The sequence below is a fragment of the Ranitomeya imitator genome, chromosome 3 (genome assembly GCF_032444005.1).
Source record: "Ranitomeya imitator isolate aRanImi1 chromosome 3, aRanImi1.pri, whole genome shotgun sequence".
Classification (NCBI taxonomy): domain Eukaryota; kingdom Metazoa; phylum Chordata; class Amphibia; order Anura; family Dendrobatidae; genus Ranitomeya; species Ranitomeya imitator.
In genome coordinates, this window is record NC_091284.1 from 817,979,704 (window position 1) to 817,996,225 (window position 16,522).

Genomic DNA, 16,522 nt, shown 5'->3' on the forward strand with positions numbered 1-16,522 from the left:
TAACTACTATAATACTGCTCCTATGTACAAGAATATAACTACTATAATACTGCCCCTATGTACAAGAATATAACTACTATAATACTGCTCCTATGTACAAGAATATACGGTAACTACTATAATACTGCCGCTATATTCAAGAATATAACTACTATAATACTGCTCCTATGTACAAGAATGTAACTACTATAATACTGCCCCTATATACAAGATTATAACTACTATAATACTGCCTCTATGTGCAAGAATATAACTACTATAATCCTGCCCCTATGTACAAGAATATAACTAATAGAATACTGCCCCTATGTACAAGAATATAACTACTATAATACTGCCCCTATATACAAGAATATAACTACTATAATACTGCTCCTATGTACAAGTATATAACTAATAGAATACTGCCCCGATGTACAAGAATATAACTACTATAATACTGCCCCTATATACAAGAATATAACTATTATAATACTGCTCCTATGTACAAGTATATAACTAATAGAATACTGCCCCTATGTACAAGAATATAACTACTATAATACTGCCCCTATATACAAGAATATAACTACTATAATACTGCTCCTATGTACAAGAATTTAACTACTATAATACTGCCCTTATGTACAAGAATATAACTACTATAATCCTGCCCCTATGTACAAGAATATAAATAATATAATACTGCCCCATGTACAAGAATATAACTACTATAATACTGCTCCTATGTACAAGAATATAACTACTATAATACCCCTATGTACAAGAATATAACTACTATAATACTGCTCCTATGTACAAGAATATAAATACTATAATACTGCCCCATGTACAAGAATATAACTACTATAATACTGCTCCTATGTACAAGAATATAACTACTATAATACCCCTATGTACAAGAATATAAATACTATAATACTGCCCCTATGTACAAGAATATAACTACTATAATCCTGCCCCTATGTACAAGAATATAACTATTATAATACTGCTCCTATGTACAAGAATATAACTACTATAATACTGCCCCTATGTACAAGAATATAACTATTATAATACTGCCCCTATGTACAAGAATATAAATAATATAATACTGCCCCATGTACAAAAATATAACTACTATAATACTGCTCCTATGTACAAGAATATAACTACTATAATACTGCCCCTATGCACAAGAATATAACTACTATAATACTGCTCCTATGTACAAGAATATAACTACTATAATACTGCTCCTATGTACAAGAATATACGGTAACTACTATAATACTGCCCCTATATACAAGAATATAACTACTATAATACTGCTCCTATGTACAAGAATGTAACTACTATAATACTGCCCCTATAAACAAGATTATAACTACTATAATACTGCCTCTATGTACAAGAATATAACTACTATAATCCTGCCCCTATGTACAAGAATATAACTATTATAATACTGCTCCTATGTACAAGTATATAACTAATAGAATACTGCCCCTATGTACAAGAATATAACTACTATAATACTGCCCCTATATACAAGAATATAACTACTATAATACTGCTCCTATGTACAAGAATGTAACTACTATAATACTGCCCTTATGTACAAGAATATAACTACTATAATCCTGCCCCTATGTACAAGAATATAAATACTATAATACTGCCCCTATGTACAAGAATATAACTACTATAATACTGCCCCATGTACAAGAATATAACTACTATAATACTGCTCCTATGTACAAGAATATAACTACTATAATACCCCTATGTACAAAAATATAAATACTATAATACTGCCCCTATGTACAAGAATGTAACTACTATAATCCTGCCCCTATGTACAAGATTATAACTATTATAATACTGCTCCTATGTACAAGAATATAACTACTAGAATACTGCCCCTATGTACAAGAATATAACTACTATAATACTGCCCCTATATACAAGAATATAACTACTATAATACTGCTCCTATGTACAAAAATATAACTATTATAATACTGCTCCTATGTACAAGTATATAACTAATAGAATACTGCCCCTATGTACAAGAATATAACTACTATAATACTGCCCCTATATACAAGAATATAACTACTATAATACTGCTCCTATGTACAAGAATATAACTATTATAATACTGCTCCTATGTACAAGAATATAAGTACCATAATACTGCCCCTATGTACAAGAATATAACTACTATAATCCTGCCCCTATGTACAAGAATATAAATACTATAATACTGCCCCATGTACAAGAATATAACTACTATAATACTGCTCCTATGTACAAGAATATAACTACTATAATACCCCTATGTACAAAAATATAAATACTATAATACTGCCCCTATGTACAAGAATGTAACTACTATAATCCTGCCCCTATGTACAAGATTATAACTATTATAATACTGCTCCTATGTACAAGAATATAACTACTAGAATACTGCCCCTATGTACAAGAATATAAATACTCTAATACTGCCCCATGTACAAGAATATAACTACTGTAATACTGCTCCTATGTACAAGAATATAACTACTATAATACCCCTATGTACAAGAATATAAATACTATAATACTGCCCCTATGTACAAGAATATAACTACTATAATCCTGCCCCTATGTACAAGAATATAACTATTATAATAATGCCCCTATGTACAAGAATATAACTACTATAATCCTGCCCCTATGTACAAGAATATAAATAATATAATACTGCCCCATGTACAAGAATATAACTACTATAATACTGCTCCTATGTACAAGAATATAACTACTATAATACCCCTATGTACAAGAATATAACTACTATAATACTGCTCCTATGTATAAGAATATAAATACTATAATACTGCCCCATGTACAAGAATATAACTACTATAATACTGCTCCTATGTACAAGAATATAACTACTATAATACCCCTATGTACAAGAATATAAATACTATAATACTGCCCCTATGTACAAGAATATAACTACTATAATCCTGCCCCTATGTACAAGAATATAACTACTATAATACTGCCCCTATGTACAAGAATATAACTACTATAATCCTGCCCCTATGTACAAGAATATAAGTAATATAATACTGCCCCATGTACAAAAATATAACTACTATAATACTGCTCCTATGTACAAGAATATAACTACTATAATACTGCCCCTATGTACAAGAATATAACTACTATAATACTGCTCCTATGTACAAGAATATAACTACTATAATACTGCTCCTATGTACAAGAATATACGGTAACTACTATAATACTGCCCCTATATACAAGAATATAACTACTATAATACTGCTCCTATGTACAAGAATGTAACTGCTATAATACTGCCCCTATATACAAGATTATAACTACTATAATACTGCCTCTATGTACAAGAATATAACTACTATAATCCTGCCCCTATGTACAAGAATATAACTATTATAATACTGCTCCTATGTACAAGTATATAACTAATAGAATACTGCCCCTATGTACAAGAATATAACTACTATAATACTGCCCCTATATACAAGAATATAACTACTATAATACTGCTCCTATGCACAAGAATGTAACTACTATAATACTGCCCTTATGTACAAGAATGTAACTACTATAATACTGCCCTTATGTACAAGAATATAACTACTATAATCCTGCCCCTATGTACAAGAATATGAATAATATAATACTGCCCCATGTACAAGAATATAACTACTATAATACCCCTATGTACAAGAATATAACTACTATAATACTGCTCCTATGTACAAGAATATAACTACTATAATACTGCTCCTATGTACAAGAATATAACTACTATAATACTGCTCCTATGTACAAGAATATAACTACTATAATACTGCTCCTATGTACAAGAATAGAACTACTATAATACTGCCCCTATATACAAGAATATAACTACTATAATACTGCTCCTATGTACAAGAATGTAACTACTATAATACTGCCCCTATATACAAGATTATAACTACTATAATACTGCCTCTATGTACAAGAATATAACTACTATAATCCTGCCCCTATGTACAAGACTATAACTATTATAATACTGTTCCTATGTACAAGAATATAACTACTATAATACTGCTCCTATGTACAAGAATATAACTACTATAATACTGCCCCTATATACAAGAATATAACTATTATAATACTGCTCCTATGTACAAGAATATAACTACTAGAATACTGCCCCTATGTACAAGAATATAACTACTATAATACTGCCCCTACATACAAGATTATAACTACTATAATACTGCCCCTATGTACAAGAATATAACTACTATAATCAATCCTGCCCCTATGTACAAGAATATAACTACTATAATACTGCCCCTATGTACAAGAATATAACTACTATAATACCCCTATGTACAAGAATATAACTACTATAATACTGCTCCTATGTACAAGAATATAACTACTATAATACTGCCCCTATGTACAAGAATATAACTACTATAATACTGCTCCTATGTACAAGAATATAACTACTATAATACTGCTCCTATGTACAAGAATATAACTACTATAATACCCCTATGTACAAGAATATAACTACTATAATACTGCTCCTATGTACAAGAATATAACTACTATAATACTGTCCCTATGTACAATAATATAACTACTATAATACTGCTCCTATGTACAAGAATATAACTACTATAATACTGCCCCTATGTACAAGAATATAACTACTATAATACTGCCCCATGTACAAGAATATAACTACTATAATACTGCTCCTATGTACAAGAATATAACTACTATAATACCCCTATGTACAAGAATATAACTACTATAATACTGCTCCTATGTACAAGAATATAACTACTATAATACTGCCCCTATGTACAAGAATATAACTACTATAATACTGCTCCTATGTTCAAGAATATAACTACTATAATACTGCTCCTATGTACAAGAATATAACTTCTATAATACTGCCCCTATATACAAGAATATAACTACTATAATACTGCTCCTATGTACAAGAATGTAACTATTATAATACTGCCCCTATATACAAGATTATAACTACTATAACACTGCCTCTATGTACAAGAATATAACTACTATAATCCTGCCCCTATGTACAAGAATATAACTATTATAATACTGCTCCTATGTACAAGAATATAACTACTAGTATACTGCCCCTATGTACAAGAATATAACTACTATAATACTGCCCCCTATGTTGTGAATTCTGTTGTCGAACTCCCTCCTGTGGTCGTGAATGGTACTTCGGCGAGTTCTGTCTATGGGCTCCCTCTGGTGGCTGTGAGTGAAGCTGCTGCTTCTGAGGTTCCTTACACAGGTGACGTGGTTTATCCTTTGGTTGACTGCTCTATTTAACTACTCTCAGATCGTTACTCCATGCCAGCTGTCAATGTTTTTGCATTGGTTCAGTTCACTCCTGGATCTCTCTGGTGACCTGCCTTCTCCTGCAGAAGCTAAGTTCCTGATAGTCATTATTTGTTCATTGTTTTCTTGTCCAGCTGGTTTTCATGATATTGTCTTGCTAGCTGGAAGCTCTGGGATGCAGAGTGGCCCCTCCGCACCGTGAGTCGGTGCGGAGGTCTTTTTTGTACACTCTGCGTGGTCTTTTGTAGGTTTTTGTGCTGATCGCAAAGTTACCTTTCCTATCCTCTGTCTATTTAGTTAATCTGGCCTCCCTTTGCTGAAACCTGTTTCATTTCTGCGTTTGTGACTTTCATCTTTACTCACAGTCAATATATGTGGGGGGCTTCCTTTACCTTTGGAGAATTTCTCTGAGGCAAGGTAGGCTTTATTTTCTATCTCTAGGGCTACATAGTTCTTAGGCTCTGACGAGGCGCCTAGGTCTGGTCAGGAGCGCTCCACGGCTATTTCTAGTTTCACCTTTTTTCTGTAATTCTGGTTTCCATCCTCATTTCTCTTCAGGGCAGGTTGAGCCTTAGGACTGTCCTGGTGTGGATGCGGTGGTTTACAGGTTGCAGCAGATTTGGACTCATGTGGTGGACAATTTGACATTGTCCCAGGAGAAGGCTCAACATTTCGCTAGCCGCCGGCGTTGTGTTGGTCCCCGACTTCGTGTTGGGGATTTGGTTTGGTTGTCATCTCGTCACATTCCTATGAAGGTTTCCTCTCCTAAGTTTAAGCCTCATTTCATTGGACCATATAAGATTTCTGAAGTTCTTAATCCTGTGTCATTTCTTTTGGATCTTCCAGCTTCTTTTGCCATCCATAATGTGTTCCATAGGTCGTTGTTGCGGAGATACGTGGCGCCTATGGTTCCCTCCGTTGATCCTCCTGCCCCGGTGTTGGTCGAGGGGGAGTTGGAGTATGTGGTGGGGAAGATTTTGGATTCTCGTGTTTCGAGACGGAAACTCCAGTACCTGGTCAAGTGGAAGGGTTATGGTCAGGAAGATAATTCCTGGGTTTTTGCCTCTGATGTTCATGCTGCTGATCTTGTTCGTGCCTTTCATTTGGCTCATCCTGATCGGCCTGGGGGCTCTGGTGAGGGTTCGGTGACCCCTCCTCAAGGGGGGGTACTGTTGTGAATTCTGTTGTCGAACTCCCTCCTGTGGTCGTGAATGGTACTTCGGCGAGTTCTGTCTATGGGCTCCCTCTGGTGGCGGTGAGTGAAGATGCTGCTTCTGAGGTTCCTTACACAGGTGACGTGGTTTATCCTTTGGTTGATTGCTCTATTTAACTCCTCTCAGATCGTTACTCCATGCCAGCTGTCAATGTTTTTGCATTGGTTCAGTTCGCTCCTGGATCTCTCTGGTGACCTGCCTTCTCCTGCAGAAGCTAAGTTCCTGATAGTCATTATTTGTTCATTGTTTTCTTGTCCAGCTGGTTTTCATGATATTGTCTTGCTAGCTGGAAGCTCTGGGATGCAGAGTGGCCCCTCCGCACCGTGAGTCGGTGCGGAGGTCTTTTTTGCACACTCTGCGTGGTCTTTTGTAGGTTTTTGTGCTGATCGCAAAGTTACCTTTCCTATCCTCTGTCTATTTAGTTAGTCTGGCCTCCCTTTGCTGAAACCTGTTTCATTTCTGCGTTTGTGACTTTCATCTTTACTCACAGTCAATATATGTGGGGGGCTTCCTTTACCTTTGGAGAATTTCGCTGAGGCAAGGTAGGCTTTACTTTCTATCTCTAGGGCAAGATAGTTCTTAGGCTCTGACGAGGCGCCTAGGTCTGGTCAGGAGCGCTCCACGGCTATTTCTAGTTTCTCCTTTTTTCTGTAATTCTGGTTTCCATCCTCGTTTCTCTTCAGGGCAGGTTGAGCCTTCGGACTGTCCTGGTGTGGATGCGGTGGTGGACAGGTTGCAGCAGATTTGGACTCATGTGGTGGACAATTTGACATTGTCCCAGGAGAAGGCTCAACATTTCGCTAGCCGCCGGCGTTGTGTTGGTCCCCGACTTCGTGTTGGGGATTTGGTTTGGTTGTCATCTCGTCACATTCCTATGAAGGTTTCCTCTCCTAAGTTTAAGCCTCGTTTCATTGGACCATATAAGATTTCTGAAGTTCTTAATCCTGTGTCATTTCTTTTGGATCTTCCAGCTTCTTTTGCCATCCATAATGTGTTCCACAGGTCGTTGTTGCGGAGATACGTGGCGCCTATGGTTCCCTCCGTTGATCCTCCTGCCCCGGTGTTGGTCGAGGGGGAGTTGGAGTATGTGGTGGGGAAGATTTTGGATTCTCGTGTTTCGAGACGGAAACTCCAGTACCTGGTCAAGTGGAAGGGTTATGGTCAGGAAGATAATTCCTGGGTTTTTGCCTCTGATGTTCATGCTGCCGATCTTGTTCGTGCCTTTCATTTGGCTCATCCTGATCGGCCTGGGGGCTCTGGTGAGGGTTCGGTGACCCCTCCTCAAGGGGGGGTACTGTTGTGAATTCTGTTGTCGAACTCCCTCCTGTGGTCGTGAATGGTACTTCGGCGAGTTCTGTCTATGGGCTCCCTCTGGTGGCGGTGAGTGAAGCTGCTGCTTCTGAGGTTCCTTACACAGGTGACGTGGTTTATCCTTTGGTTGACTGCTCTATTTAACTCCTCTCAGATAGTTACTCCATGCCAGCTGTCAATGTTTTTGCATTGGTTCAGTTCGCTCCTGGATCTCTCTGGTGACCTGCCTTCTCCTGCAGAAGCTAAGTTCCTGATAGTCATTATTTGTTCATTGTTTTCTTGTCCAGCTGGTTTTCATGATATTGTCTTGCTAGCTGGAAGCTCTGGGATGCAGAGTGGCCCCTCCGCACCGCGAGTCGGTGCGGAGGTCTTTTTTGCACACTCTGCGTGGTCTTTTGTAGGTTTTTGTGCTGATCGCAAAGTTACCTTTCCTATCCTCTGTCTATTTAGTTAGTCTGGCCTCCCTTTGCTGAAACCTGTTTCATTTCTGCGTTTGTGACTTTCATCTTTACTCACAGTCAATATATGTGGGGGGCTTCCTTTACCTTTGGAGAATTTCGCTGAGGCAAGGTAGGCTTTACTTTCTATCTCTAGGGCAAGATAGTTCTTAGGCTCTGACGAGGCGCCTAGGTCTGGTCAGGAGCGCTCCACGGCTATTTCTAGTTTCTCCTTTTTTCTGTAATTCTGGTTTCCATCCTCGTTTCTCTTCAGGGCAGGTTGAGCCTTCGGACTGTCCTGGTGTGGATGCGGTGGTGGACAGGTTGCAGCAGATTTGGACTCATGTGGTGGACAATTTGACATTGTCCCAGGAGAAGGCTCAACATTTCGCTAGCCGCCGGCGTTGTGTTGGTCCCCGACTTCGTGTTGGGGATTTGGTTTGGTTGTCATCTCGTCACATTCCTATGAAGGTTTCCTCTCCTAAGTTTAAGCCTCGTTTCATTGGACCATATAAGATTTCTGAAGTTCTTAATCCTGTGTCATTTCTTTTGGATCTTCCAGCTTCTTTTGCCATCCATAATGTGTTCCACAGGTCGTTGTTGCGGAGATACGTGGCGCCTATGGTTCCCTCCGTTGATCCTCCTGCCCCGGTGTTGGTCGAGGGGGAGTTGGAGTATGTGGTGGGGAAGATTTTGGATTCTCGTGTTTCGAGACGGAAACTCCAGTACCTGGTCAAGTGGAAGGGTTATGGTCAGGAAGATAATTCCTGGGTTTTTGCCTCTGATGTTCATGCTGCCGATCTTGTTCGTGCCTTTCATTTGGCTCATCCTGATCGGCCTGGGGGCTCTGGTGAGGGTTCGGTGACCCCTCCTCAAGGGGGGGTACTGTTGTGAATTCTGTTGTCGAACTCCCTCCTGTGGTCGTGAATGGTACTTCGGCGAGTTCTGTCTATGGGCTCCCTCTGGTGGCGGTGAGTGAAGCTGCTGCTTCTGAGGTTCCTTACACAGGTGACGTGGTTTATCCTTTGGTTGACTGCTCTATTTAACTCCTCTCAGATCGTTACTCCATGCCAGCTGTCAATGTTTTTGCATTGGTTCAGTTCGCTCCTGGATCTCTCTGGTGACCTGCCTTCTCCTGCAGAAGCTAAGTTCCTGATAGTCATTATTTGTTCATTGTTTTCTTGTCCAGCTGGTTTTCATGATATTGTCTTGCTAGCTGGAAGCTCTGGGATGCAGAGTGGCCCCTCCGCACCGCGAGTCGGTGCGGAGGTCTTTTTTGCACACTCTGCGTGGTCTTTTGTAGGTTTTTGTGCTGATCGCAAAGTTACCTTTCCTATCCTCTGTCTATTTAGTTAGTCTGGCCTCCCTTTGCTGAAACCTGTTTCATTTCTGTGTTTGTGACTTTCATCTTTACTCACAGTCAATATATGTGGGGGGCTTCCTTTTACCTTTGGGGAATTTCTCTGAGGCAAGATAGGCTTTATTTTCTATCTCTAGGGCTAGATAGTTCTTAGGCTGTGACGAGGCGCCTAGGTCTGGTCAGGAGCGCTCCACGGCTATTTCTAGTGTGTGTGATAGGATTAGGGCTTGCGGTCAGCAGATCTCCCACATCCCAGAGCTCGTCCTGTATGAGGTTTAACTATCAGGTCATTCCGGGTGCTCCTAACCACCAGGTCATAACACCCCTATATACAAGAATATAACTACTATAATACTGCTCCTATGTACAAGAATATAACTACTATAATACTGCCCCATATATACAAGAATATAACTACTATAATACTGACCCTATGTACAAGAATATAACTACTAAAATCCTGCCCCTATGTACAAGAATATAACTATTATAATACTGCTCCTATGTACAAGAATATAACTACTAGAATACTGCCCCTATGTACAAGAATATAACTACTATAATCCTGCCCCTATGTACAATAATATAAATACTATAATACTGCCCCATGTACAAGAATATAACTACTATAATACTGCTATTATGTACAAGAATATAACTACTATAATACCCCTATGTACAATAATATAAATACTATAATACTGCTCCATGTACAAGAATATAACTACTAGAATACTGCTCCTATGTACAAGAATATAACTACTATAATACTGCCCCTATGTACAAGCATATAACTACTATAATCCTGCCCGTATGTACAAGAATATAAATAATATAATACTGCCCCTATGTACAAGAATATAACTACTATAATACTGCTCCTATGTACAAAAATATAACTGCTATAATACCCCTATGTACAAGAATATAACTACTATAATACTGCTCCTATGTACAAAAATATAACTACTATAATACTGCCCCTATGTACACGAATATAACTACTATAATACTGCTCCTATGTACAAGAATATAACTACTATAATACTGCTCCTATGTACAAGAATATAACTACTATAATACTGCCCCTATATACAAGAATATAACTACTATAATACTGCTCCTATGTACAAGAATGTAACTACTATAATACTGCCCCTATATACAAGATTATAATTACTATAATACTGCCCCTATGTACAAGAATATAACTAATATAACACTGCTCCTATGTACAAGTATATAACTACTATAATACTGCCCCTATATACAAGAATATAACTACTATAATACTGCCTCTATGTACAAGAATATAACTACTATAATTCTGACCCCTATGTACAAGAATATAACTACTATAATACTGCTTCTATGTACAAGAATATAACTACTATAATACTGCCTCTATGTACAAGAATATAACTACTATAATACTGCCCCCTATGTACAAGAATATAACTACTATAATACTGCTCCTATGTACAAGAATATAACTACTATAATACTGCTCCTATGTACAAGAATATAACTATTATAATACTGCCCCCTATGTACAAGAATATAACTACTATAATAATGCCCCTATGTACAAGAATATAACTACTATAATACTGCCCCTATGTACAAGAATATAACTGCTATAATACTGCCCCCTATGTACAAGAATATAACTACTATAATACTGCCCCTATGTACAAGAATGTAGCTACTATAATACTGCTCCTATGTACAAGAATATAACTACTATAATACTGCTCCTATGTACAAGAATATAACTACTATAATACTGCCCACTATGTACAACAATATAACTACTACAATACTGCTCCCTAGGTACAACAATATAACTACTATAATACTGCTCCCTATGTACAAGAATATAACTACTATAATACTGCTCCCTATGTACAAGAATATAACTACTATAATACTGCTCCTATGTACAAGAATATAACTACTATAATACTGCTCTTATGTACAAGAATATAACTACTATAATACTGCTCCTATGTACAAGAATATAACTACTATAATACTGCCCCTATGTTCAAGAATATAACTACTATAATACTGCCCCTATGTACAAGAATATAACTACTATAATTCTGCTTCCTTCCCTTCCTACGCATATCCCGTCCATCTTCTGCTTCTAATATCAGTAATTTAGTAATATTCTTGAATTTCCAGATGGGGATATGGTCTCCCAAAGTGTTCTCCTTCTATTTTATAATATCATTTTGGTACTGAACACAGAAAATCACTATTATTCATATCTTTATCACATTGTTACTGCAGTTATCATGTCTGTGGCTCATATTGCATGGAATCACTAACAAAGGCGTCTTATCCATCATTGTGTGCATAATAATGGAAGATTTGGGTTTGTTCCGGATTCTATTTTTCCCTTTTATTCATTAGGTGGGAAAATAATTTGATTGTGACATTATTTGTAATTACTATTATGTGGTGCAATAATATCCATTTTGCCGGGTGATTCAACAATTTTTTTATTGTTATTTTTTTCTTGATTCATTATTCTTCATTTCCTATAATTGTGCTGAGGAAATAAGTAGAAAAGTTAAGTTTTTCATTTACGCGGAACGTGTCATCTGATTCATGCTGCCCGATCCACAATCACCATTGCAGTCGTGTATATTTTACTCTGTCGATCTGTGAGGCTTCGGAGAAAACATAGTTTGTAGAACCAGCCAAGGTCTATATATCTCCGATGACTATTTTGAGGAAGATATTATTATGTATAAGGAGAGACTGGCCAGTCAATGGAATCGGGATATGGAGAAGTTGCAGGGGATCTGCTTCGGAAACGCATGTTTTCCAATGAATTTATGAAATAAATTAGGCTTTTGCCCAGGACACCATTAATTTTGGTGCAATTTTATGAAATGTATTTATACTTGTGGAATTCCATTGAATTCCAGGAGGATCTCTATGTATAAAGATGGCCCCTCATCCACTCTGTGGCTCCATTCATTACCTACGGCACTGTCGGAGACTCAACTATCTCCAACAGTATCTTAGACCTGAAGTGGAGCCGTGATACTTATGAAGTATTAACATATGGCAATTCAGACCAATATTCTCATCATCGGGTAAGTTTCAGTGGCGAATGACCCAAATTATCATTTTTCCTATGGATGGGTGACAATTTAGATTCTTGGCACAACCCATTGCGCAACCTAAGTGATTCCCAAGTGGCAGCCCTCATGGGCCTGATGTGCCATCTTTCACTTGACAAAAAATAAATCCCGGGTTGAATGCGATTCACGACCCTGGAGAAGTCAAGGGCTGCACTTTAGGCAGTTGGGTTGACCACCACAGTGTTAGATGGTTGTGTTCAATTTTGGTGGGATCCACAAAAGATAACTAGAACAATTGTCCATAAATTGCTTCCAAATTCACACGGATCGGATCAGATGACCTTATCTTTTTTTGTCATCCACGTCTATAGACCAGATAAGTGGAACTTGAGGTGTCTAATATAGGGGAACATAGTTCACACCTTGAAGGAGTTGAAAAAGATGAGAAAAAAAAGGTGGCTTCATTCCAAAAAAAAATCTCTATATTGGTCCATGGGTTGTGAATGGTATTACTGATAAGCGCCTTTTGAAGCGAATGAATTTGATGCTGTTTTTGGAAATATTCCGACATGTTTTAAATTCTATGTAACCTCTAGAAGAATAATCATATATTCATAACAATTCATACGATTTTAACTTCATCTTTCACCAAATTGGAGGTTTCCATGTAATCGGGAGGATGAGACTTGTCCACTCGTTATTATGTTGCCATGAACCCAAGAGTGCGCGGTAGTCTTGTCTATAAAGTATGGTGAACGTCTTCATGAAACTAAGTTGAAAACCCAACTTGTTACACCTATTGTCTTACAGACCTTCAAGATGTGGAGTTGATGAATCCCGCTCTAGAACAGTGTTTCCCAACCACAGTCCTCGGGGACAGTCAACAGTTCCAGTTTTCAGGATATACTCACAGGAGCACAGGTAGATCAATCCATGGTCTTGTTGTGACAGATCCACCTGTGCCAAAGAGAGGTCTGCTGCACCCAGGTGGACTGATATTGGGAACACCAACTCCCATTGTCTTATCATGAATGTAAGGCCAAGGCAAGATGGAGACATGTGCCATGATTTCCAGAATCAAGTGTGATAGAAGAATTAAGTAACTAGTGGGCAACTCGAGTCAAGTCACCCATCATATTTTCATAGAAGCTCTGAATAATATACATTTCCTATGGAGAACATGATGCCACCAGTCAAGGTGGACTTCATCATGAATCCCATAGATATATATCAATTTTGCATGACACATCTCAGTACATGGTACATGCTTTCGTCTCACCCTAGCCTCAAAGGAGTTTTCCATTACTTTTTTAAACTTACCAGAGAGGAGTGGTTGCTAGAAAATTAAGAAAACCTTGTCATTCCAGTGCTGCTACTCTTGTGGTCTTCAGTAGGACCAGAAGTGATGACAGACCAACCATGTAATGATCTAACCTCTGAATTGTGGGAGGATCAGATGACTGATGGATTTCGGTGGGATGACGTCTCATTAGTCCGTCACCTAACCCTTCGGCCAATTAGTGGCTTCAGCAAATAGTTGATTAATTGCACAGAAGAGATGACTATCTGTCCATCAGTCAACCGACACTGCACTCAATCAGTGGTCATGTGACTGAATGTACAGGATATCTTCTCTTATGGTTCCTGTAGAAGCCACTGGAGATAGGGGGATTTGGAGAGATATTAAATATTTTATAATGATCCCTTGCGTCTGTAAAGTCTCTTGAAAAAGTTGTGGAAAACTCTTTTAAATTTGAAATTTGCTTGTTGTTGTTGCTTAATATCTGTCATTTGCTAATTTTTCATTAAGAAAAATGTATAGATATGGTGGATTTTATATAGTTCATATCAAGAGGATGTCTGTAGGACATGTTTTTCCCCTTAGATGTCCTCATTTATGGCCTCCCCAACGGCTATGGTCATATTACAAGGGGTGCCTCAGAGTAGCTCAGGGGTGGAGGTAGTAAATCATGGATGTAGTGAAATATATCGTGGCACTGCTGTGTCGGTGCTCAAGATAGGTTTCCCACACCAGTAAGCAGAGTAAATAAATAACTTGGCACTCAACAGATAGTAAGTGATGAAATTTGAACAAAAAGGTATTTATTACTTGGATTGCAGTCCAATTAAACGTTTCGGTCAAACATTTGACCTTCTTCAGTAAGCTGCATTACAAATATATTTCAAAATAACAAATAAGTATATACAAAAATAGTAACAAGGCAAAAAATAGTAACAAAAATAAGATAAATCTCACAAACTTTATGTGATATGTGATGGAATTGAAGGTAGGAGAGGTAAGGAAGGGAAAAGGTAACATTTTTTACATACCCGACTGCTAGTTTCACGGTAGATATGAGTTATCAGAAAAGAGCGGGTCCTATGTTGTGGTATTCTATGGGCCTATATAGTGAGACGAATATCGTATGTCATCATCGGGGATGGAATATGCAATATGTATGATAGATATTGGGAAGTAAATGATAAACTAACCTGTCCAACAATGGTGTCACCATCTAATAATTAGATTAAATTGTCGAGCTTAGGAAGGTAGTCTATAATATGGATACATAAAACAAAGGTAGATATGGAAGCAAAAAAAGAGGAATAAAGGAAAAAACCCCGCTTATAGGGAGAATGTAGACTGTCTCACCTAATGTATGTAATTAGATATGGAAGAGGATATAGGTGTATATATTAGGAAAACGCCCAGTGAAATACCGGTGGCTGTAAGAGAAGGACACAGTGAATAACTATGTTGGCAACGTTGCCGTATACACTGTAGATCTACACTAGAGATATTAGTCTCACCGTATGACAGATAGACTCAGATGCACACGGGCTAAAGATGCCGGAATAGTGGTATGAAATCTAAGGGGACGAAAAATAAAGGGACGAAAAATCCCATGATCCCCCACACCTTCTACCAGATGACCGCTCATGCTGCTAAACAAATACTGCAGCAGAAGCGGATCCTGACATGTGCGCTGCGGCGCTACATGGACTTCCGGTTTCGGCACACTACAATCCCCATAATCCTCGGTATTAGATAGTCAGGTGACCGCTCACCTGATGCTCTGCAGAGCGGCCCCTGACATGCGCAGTCTGTTTCTAGGACGCACTTCCGTCCTGGTCTCAGTGCTCATGATGCCGCCCCACCACTATTTAAACTGGCTCCCTAGTCCACGGATCACTCAACTAGCGGCGGACACCACGTTGACGTATTCCATTTACTTCTCCTACACTGGTAAGCTCCCTCATTTAGTGGACATTCTTATCCACACTATATCTAGCTGACATTACTCTTCTATCACAGGAGCGGTTCTCTCCAGTGTTCCTACTCTCTTGGGACTCCCCAATAGTCCTCTATGATAGGTGAGCCACGTAGTCTTTTTTCCTGGGGCTTTTTTCATGATGTCTATCAGTTCACATGTATGGGAGGATATGGGAAAATGAGGGATTATGTTTATTTTTCGTCCCTTTATTTTTCGTCCCCTTAGATTTCATACCACTATTCCGGCATCTTTAGCCCGTGTGCATCTGAGTCTATCTGTCATACGGTGAGACTAATATCTCTAGTGTAGATCTACAGTGTATACGGCAACGTTGCCAACATAGTTATTCACTGTGTCCTTCTCTTACAGCCACCGGTATTTCACTGGGCGTTTTCCTAATATATACACC

At 38.2% G+C, this 16,522-nt stretch overlaps 1 protein-coding gene across 2 annotated transcripts in view; it reads left to right on the top strand.

Moving 5' to 3' along the window:
• TENM4 (teneurin transmembrane protein 4) overlaps positions 1–16,522 on the top strand; it is a 1,627,060-nt gene that overhangs the window by 1,196,966 nt on the left and 413,572 nt on the right. For both annotated transcript variants that reach the window (XM_069759344.1, XM_069759343.1), the window contains one exon: positions 13,649–13,759. In XM_069759344.1, coding sequence (XP_069615445.1) covers positions 13,649–13,759 — 111 coding nt within the window. The remainder of the gene's footprint in view (positions 1–13,648; positions 13,760–16,522) is intronic.